The following is an 8,247-nucleotide window of genomic DNA, read 5'->3' on the forward strand; positions in this document are numbered from 1 at the left end:
AAAAAGTAAATAATAAATTAAATAAAATCTAAAAAGTAAGATATAAAACAAAACAACATAATTTTAGTAATTTTAATAAATACCATCAGCCTAGAAAAGGTACAAGTCGTGTAGTATAGTATTTGCATCAATACTAAAAAACTAAGTACAAACACTTAAATTACTTATTATGCTGTGGATTAATATATATTACTGGATTATGATTAGTGATCCCTTAATAATGTGCAAGCATCACTTTAATGTTGCACTCTCAGCAACTAAATATACTGCAGTGCAGCTTAATGTACTATAATAATAGGCTACATAAGATAAGATAAGATGTTCCTGTATTGATCCCCCGACAAAGGGCAAGTGTAGTGCAAACAGCAAATATAATAAAACTAAATAAAAACAGAATAAAAATAGAATAGAATATATAAAATATATACACTGTATACAATAAAGTTGATTATGGTCCAGTTGGATAACTGTACATGTGCAATGTTACAGGGTATTGTGCAATACAAAAGAAAAAAACAAGTTGTGCTTAGCAGGTTAATGGGTACATCATAATTTATTAGTCGATTTATATTTTGTATTAATGATCTGAATTTTAAAAGTAAGTAATGTTGCTAAACAACTGTAATAGAGTAAAAGTAGGCTGCATGAAATGGAAATACTCAACAAGTAGCCTACCTCAAAATTAGTTCTTGAGTAGGCTAGTGTACAACCTGCAGCGGGCATGTTTTCACATGTTTAAAACTCTCATTGCTAGTGTAAACTACTGTCAGAAGGTGTCCGACCCCGCCACCCTTTGACCCCAGCAGCGCCTTTAATCTGCAGGGAGGAATGAGAGGCATTCTTCAGCTGCTCACAGGAGGAGGAAGAAGAGGTGGGAGGGGAAGTTACGACGTAGTAGCGACACAGTCAGTCAGTGAGTGAACTAAGTTTCCAGCGACTCAGCCATCACGGTCTGAAAAACTTTTTAGTTTTTGTTGTTGCGATATGAACTCCCTCGGCGGCTGCTGGTTGGGTTTGTCCGGCGGTAGAAGACCTTGATAGTCGGGTTGTTGGGGGGCAGCTCGGTGCTCCGGAGAAGCAGAATATGGGTCAGACGGCGGTGTCTGCCGTGTCTCAGTCTGCGAGCGGTGAGTGTGTGTACTCCCTCCCTCCCTCTTCTCTCTCTCCCTCACACACACACACATTCCGCTATCTTTACTCAGTCTGCTTTTTTGTTGTTGCTGTTGTTGCTTCTCTTCCTTCTAAAATCTCTTTCGGATAATTTACCGACACTTTCACACAGTTGAGCCCCAAAACAAAGCGCTCACTTGTTAAACGCAAATAGGAAGTTAGCCGACTGGATGTAGTGTAATTCAAACGCACTTGCATCATCATCCTGTCAAATGTATCGCTGCTTGTGTGAGTGAAGTAGTAGCCAGTGTTAAAGCAGGATGTGTTGTGCAACCAAAGAGTTGTTTATGAAGCGGCAGTGTTGCTGGGAAAAAATGCACTGCTTGGTGTGAGTTTATGTATTTAGCCAGCCAGATGAAGTGAAGGAGAGCAGCTTAAAGTTTTTAAGCGGTTTGTTTTTTCCTTGAAGAGACCAGAGTGTGTGTGTGAAGCCCGCCCAGCTCAGTGGATGTACATTTAATTCACAGTAAGGAACCTATTAAACCAAGACAAGATCATGTCTGTGTGTCAACAAGTGGGCATGCAAAAGTCAGGAAATGCCCTCACATGGTTTGAGGGTTGTGAGAGAGCAAGTGAAAGAGATGCTGGAGTTCACCCTAGAGCTGCAGCTAATGGTTATTTTAATGATCCATTAATCTGCTTATTGTTTTTGTGACTGTATGATTGAGTGCTTGGTGAGAAAACTGTGAACAAATGCCCACAATTTCCCACAGAGGCCAAGAGGCTGTCATTAAATAGCTTTTTTTTTTGTGTAGAACAGTGCAGAACCACAAAATGTTGAGTTCACATTTATATAAATGAGAAAAAAAAAAAGCAGCAAGTGATCACAATGGAAGGGCAGGAACACAAGAACATTTTCACATCAACATCTCCAACTCAAGATTGTTTCTTTTTGTCAATTACTATGGTGATTATTTTCTCAATTAAAAGATTCATTAAATTGTCAGTAAATAGGGAAAAATGCACCATTTTGGGAAATTCCATGATGACGTCTGACCAAGAGTCCAAAACCAAAACCACATTTTCATACGAGAGAAAGAAAAACAGAAAATCCCTGAATTAGTTAATTATTTTGACTCAATGTTTCAGGTCCAGTTGTATAGATCTTTATTTCGGTATTCTTTCCGTGTTTAAGACATACAAAAAAACACTCCAAAAAGTAAAAAGTATGCCAGTGTGAACAATCATATGCCTTTTAATGTATTTTTAATCTCAGTTCCTGTGACTGCTGGGAATGTTTCACACCTGCACCACGAAGCGAATGCAAATGACTGCAGTTTATCATCACACGCAATAGAAAACCAGCAATTCAGTACGCACCGCATGACTTTTAACCACTGCTTTAGAGGAACAATGTTTTTAGCCTAGAGATTGGTGACAAAAGTAAAACCTGCATAAAGTGTCTCCTCCTAGTACTCCTTGACATAGATTCTCCAGTTCTCTGAGGAACAAACACCGTTCTTCCAAAAGATGTTCTCTCATTTGGTGTGTTGATGATGGTGGAAAAGAGCAATGTCATAAATGTCGGTCCAGAATCTCCCAGATGTTCAGGTGGATCGAGACCTGTTGACTTTGAAGGTCATGATTCACATCATTTTCATATTTGTGAAACCACTCATTCATGTCCTGTATTGGGCTACATAGTGAACCTCAACTTTATAGGCATCTGCCATTGCCTTGCCTGTTATCTTGTTTACTTCTTTGATCGGACATCTCCTGATTAAAACAATAATTTTGCCAGCTGACAAAACCAACTGTCCACTCCATAGCTGTCCTTGTGCTTTTGATCATAGCACACTGTCTTCCTCAGCCAAGGGAGCTGCCCAGTTGTGATATCCACGAGTTCACCTGCTGAGGAAGAAAACATCACTACACACATAGTAATCAAAGACCGCAGAGCAGAGGTCTCATACATTGAGCTAAATAGACCTTTTTCACAGCCGCCATTGAAACAGTGCATTAAACAGTGTATAAAATGGTAGGATAAACACTGGTGTTATCAGTGATGCTAATTAAGGCTCCGTTCCATTCAGGTCAAACAGTCAGGGTGCTGCTATTGTGCATGTTGGCTCACTGGAAAGGCTCTGCTAAAAATGTCTACTGTGAAAAAAGGTCTAACACAAACCACACTAATGGTAACTGAAGGTACTAGCTAATAAAAACAAAAACAAAAGCATGGACGCATCACAAGCCTTTTCACTCACTGGTGAAGCTACACAGAGTGACATAAAGCCTTAAAAGAGCAAATATGAGACTAAAATACACAAAGTTCACCTACAGCGCCTCAGTATCTCCGGTCTGTCCATGACGCATAAAAGTAAACATTTCACATGTTTTTTTTTTATGGGAACGCTCGAAGGCCCTGAGGTACAGGAAGTGGCGAAGGACTCCAGATGAAAACAAAGCTGGACCTCTCTTACGATGCTGTCAGCATTTAAATTAAAACTTAAACTGTATAGTAGCACACTTAAGCCACATGCACAGGAACCTGAGGCCATAACAATGATCTACATGCTCTGCATTACGGGTTACATAATGACGCTGTGATGTGCTTTAAATGCTGAATCTGCAGTAAGAGCAGGAGAGGGAAATGAGTTTCATTGAAAGATCATGAACATAAAAGTGATCCGCTCTGAGCCTTAATGAGTTATGGCTGTTTTGAATGTTGTGTCGAAAGCTTTGCTGTGTCAAAGCTCGAGTTTCCTCTTTTGATTTCAATCCAAGCTGCTAGGCCCTGTGAGTATCATGAGCTAAGCAGAACTGTGTTTTTCTGGCCTACACTGAAGAAACATTTGGAAGAAATGACCAAAGTGTTAAAACCGCAGCTAATGCCCAGCGTAGCCCCTCCCTCCACTCTCATCCAGCACCTCTTGTTGCCTTGTCTTCTTCCCCCCCCTTTTTTTTTCTGCCCTCCTCTTTCCCCCATTTTCTTTTGCCCCACCTCAGTTTCCACTTCTCCCTTTCTGTCTCCGTCTTCTCCTCTCTTTTGTCTCTCTCTGCCTCCTTCTCCTCCTTCATCCCTCTTCCTCTGTTGGTGACGTCTGGTTCTTCCCTCCCCGGTGACTTGCAGCGAAGGAAGGAAGCCTCTCCCTTTCCCCTCCTCCTCGACACATGTTCCTGCTATACTGTCTGGAAAAAAAAATCATGCTGGCTTTGTCACAATACAAAGCCAGTCTAAGCCTACATATGCCACCCAGACCATAGAGAATGATAGAACAACGGAACCAGAAGTTTAGTGTAGTTGCCCAGTGTGCCTCAGAACAATGATTACAGTTCACTCAACATATCCTGTGTGGGATTACTTCGCTGAGATATCTGTCGTGTCTCAAGTTGTGTTTCTGATGATCCCTACTCATTTCCACAGCTGCTATCCAAATCCTGACTCACCCTTCTAGCATGACATCTCAAGTCATCTGTTTCAAAATAAAACGGCTCAGTGTGAAACCCAGTGCAGAACGATGGAGCCGAGTCAGCAGTTGTAATGTGTAATAACATCACCTGAGGCGGATTGGAGCCACATTGTTGTAATTAAAAAGCTGTGTCCAATATTGTTTTGGTAAAAGTCCATGGCTTTTCTTGGACGGATCTGTCTTGCCTGAAAAGCAGGATTGCTGTAAAGCGGCAGATGTTTGCAGATCTCATGTGCAATGAATGGATTTTAACTGTCATAACTGACCCGGGTTTGATTCAACATAAAACGTACCTTGTATTGTACCTTGGTACCTTGTATCGATCAGCAGATTAATGACTGAAGCTCTGAATTGCTTTCATTTCAAGTTTATCTATTTTAGACTTTGAGATTGAGCTGTATTGTATTCTTTGGCCTGCTTTAATTATAGAGGTTTCATGCTATCACTTCCTTAGTTGCTTACAGTTTGTTACTTATTTACTTACTTCTGTATTTATATGTCAGGGGTTGGGGGTGTATGGAGGCAGGGTTGACATGATGTTGCCTTGTAGTCAGGGGGGTGTTTTATAATGCGGAAACGTTGTTGTTAAGGTTTGGTTAGGTCTAGACAAAAAAAATTGGATTAGTTAGGGTGAGAGAAAGATCATAGTTTTCATGAAAAGTAGTTGAAGGTAGAATGAGTGGGATTTGTCGGTTGTGGTTTGCACACACAGCACTCAAAGTTGGCCCCCCTCTCCCCTGGCTCAGCAGCACCGTAGCTTCCTCTTGGATGCGTGCTTATGTTCTGGCACACCCGCAGAGTAAAAGCCCATTTAATGTCCGGTCCAACCAATTCGGACATTTGTGTTGACACGTACAGCTCGTCTGGGTAGTGTCTGGAAAAAGTTCAGGATAGCGGTGCTTGTGTGAATACGGCTTAAGAAAACACACGTAGAGGGCAGGGTCTGTGCAGATACTGTAGCGGGTCATAAGTAATGGTGTCAGCCTTAAAGTGGTTAAGGTTGACGGTCAGTTTGAAACAGGAAACAAACATGATCTCTGCCCACCCTGACCTCCTCCCTGCGCGGACAAAATCACTGCTAAAAATGCCCCCAAAATCCTACACACTGGTCCTTGAAACAGAATTTTCAACACCATAACCCCCTTCACTTTTCCACCAGATTGGGAGAAAACACACAAGAGCTTTACTTTGGTGTTGAGCTGCTGCAGCGTTTAGTCACCGACAAACAGTCAGCACATTGACTGCTAAACCGGTAGCTGACAAGACTACTCACCTTTTAAATCTGCTCCCTTCGCATTCACACTCTCCTGCTCGCCTTTTCTCACTTGGTTAACCAGTGTTGCGCTAGGTACCACCCTGTGTTGTTATGGTATGCCACACTGTCAATCTAGTAATTGTTTTTTAATGTAGCGAGAGGTTATTTAAATGTACATTAAAATAATGGCGCCCGTAGCCCACAGTTTCTGTTGTAATTGAGGCTGGCAGTGAAAGCAGGGTCATTGGATGGTGTCTTCACATCATTTAACTGAAAGACAGTTGGATTAGTGTGAAGTTGCTCTTGTATGTTTGCAAATGAACACACACTCGTTGTGAATGTATGCGCAGCGTGTTTGTGTGTCATAGGAATGTAGGCTTAGTAAAATATCAATTTCCTGTATTGCAACATGTCGCTTGTCTTCCCCTTTACTTAAAGTTTGTCAAACCAGTGAAAGGTTTGTTCAGGAAGAAAAGCTGCAGATGATCATATATTTGTCTTCTGACCTGATCTGAGTCTCTCTCCTCCTATTTTCTTTTCTCTGTTCTTCTACGTTAACAGTAATCTTTCTTTCGCTCCTCTCCACTGTTTCTCTTTCCTTTCTCTATTTTCTCTTTCGTTCTCGTTCCTCTTCCCTGCAAGTAATAAATTCGTCCATTGTCCCTGTTTGGTTCCCACTAGAGGTTTAATAGTTGGGTTAATGGTGATGATTATCGCTGTTACTGGTTTTCCCATCATTAGCAGCACAACGCAGCTGCTGAAATGCACCTATTGTTGCGATTTGATATCAACACAGGAACAGGAAATGAGTGTTTGTGTGTGTGTGTGTGTGTATACAGTATGTGTATGTAAGAGAGAGAATTTAATTGGTGTCTGGAGAGAGCATGTACGGGTCTCTGCCCTGCACTTTTCCATGTCTTCTCTCTTGGTTTTTGTGCTTTTAATTGCAATGTTGTGTATGTTAATGTTGTTTTCTTGCTACATCCATCGGCTGTTAGGGTCACAAGGTAAGAAAATCCAGTTGAGAGCAATCATACCGACATAGATTTATGCAATGCTTTGATTTTAAAATACACACTTTAAGGAGAAAATGCTGCAGTAATGGCTTAATTGGATTTTATTGCTTTTCATTATTGCATTGCATTATTCCACTTTTTAATTTGAAGCTAATGAGATCTGTGTCTCGGCCTTAAACCTTATCTTTACACATGATGTAATACATATGCTCTACGCTGGTCTGCCAACACCAGTAAGTCGCAGTCAGAGGCATGAATTTGCTCATTAGTTTCAGCTCATGTCCACCAGTGAGGCGTATTGAGCACCAGATGGCCACCAACATCGAGTATTGGCATCAACAGTCCGCCAGCGCTGGTGAAAGCCAGCCAATCAACAGGATATTGATTTCAGCCGTTCAATCGTTTTCAGTTGAACTGGCGGCTCAGATATGGATTTGCTCCACCAGATATAGCTACTGAGAAAATATTACAGATGAGTTCAGCTGCATTGTTTATATTTCCTTTTAAAACTGTGGTTTTGGTCCTATTCAGCAAATGGCCACATAACTAGTAATTCCTTCGTGTTGTTAAATGTGCAGAATATCTGGATCATCCAGCCAACTTTGCTGAGTGCGTTTTCAGCTCTGGTCTTTTACTCACTGTGTTGCTGCATAAGCCTCTTAAATAGAATTGAGAAAACACTACACTGTTGGCATTTCGAACAACATTTATTCTGTTTCTGTCAGTAGTTATTGGGAAGGATATGAGCTGAGGTCAGTTGCTCCGTATGAAGTTTTATTTATATTTGACCGTCACATCTTCCCCCAACTTCTGATTCAGTCACAGCAGTGTTTGTGTAGTGCTCACATTCAGGGTCAAAGGTTAAGACTGGTCCATGAAGGAAACCTGAATTAAATCCCTCCTGTCTTGCTCTTTGAAATGTAAGATATTTCAGAGGGCATGCACAAATTCCATGAAAAATCACATTTTTAAATCCTACATTTGTATGTCTGCTCACTGCTTATACAGGGGAATAACTTTTTAGATAGAAGAATAAACACACTGTAGATTTTGAAAAACTTCTTAACTGGGTATCTAGGCTCAGTAGCCAGCATAACATGGACCCCTGCAGGTATCAGCAGTAATATATAATATAATATAATATAATATTAATAAGCAATTCCGTGCACAGGCAACCGAAACCTCAGTCACAATGTAAAATACATCTCAGTCAAAAATAAAATTAATTTGTATATAAAATGAAGTTGCCCATATAGAGTGCCCATGTCATGACCTGATGACGTTAATGTCGCATCAGAGAGAGATGGAGGGAAGAGGCATAAATGTAATGAATGTTATAACGTAAAGGGGGATTTTACACATTAAAAGTCTGTTTTCCCCATTGTGGGACAAATAA

General features: G+C 40.8%; 1 protein-coding gene across 3 annotated transcripts in view; it reads left to right on the plus strand.

Annotated features, from left to right (window-relative positions):
• The first annotated feature begins 828 nt into the window (after window positions 1–828).
• Window positions 829–8,247, plus strand: part of phactr2 (phosphatase and actin regulator 2) — a 24,776-nt gene continuing 17,357 nt past the window's right edge. Inside the window, exon 1 of one of the 3 annotated variants that reach the window (XM_035663088.1) lies at window positions 829–1,127. In XM_035663088.1, coding sequence (XP_035518981.1) covers window positions 1,085–1,127 — 43 coding nt within the window. In that variant the 5' untranslated portion in view covers window positions 829–1,084. Of the gene's footprint in view, window positions 1,128–6,721; window positions 6,843–8,247 lie in introns of those variants that run through there. The other 2 variants (XM_035663086.1, XM_035663089.1) reach the window with 2 other exon arrangements.

The sequence above is a fragment of the Morone saxatilis genome, unplaced genomic scaffold (genome assembly GCF_004916995.1).
Source record: "Morone saxatilis isolate NCDOM2014 unplaced genomic scaffold, NCSU_SB_2.0 Contig19, whole genome shotgun sequence".
NCBI lineage: Eukaryota > Metazoa > Chordata > Actinopteri > Moronidae > Morone > Morone saxatilis.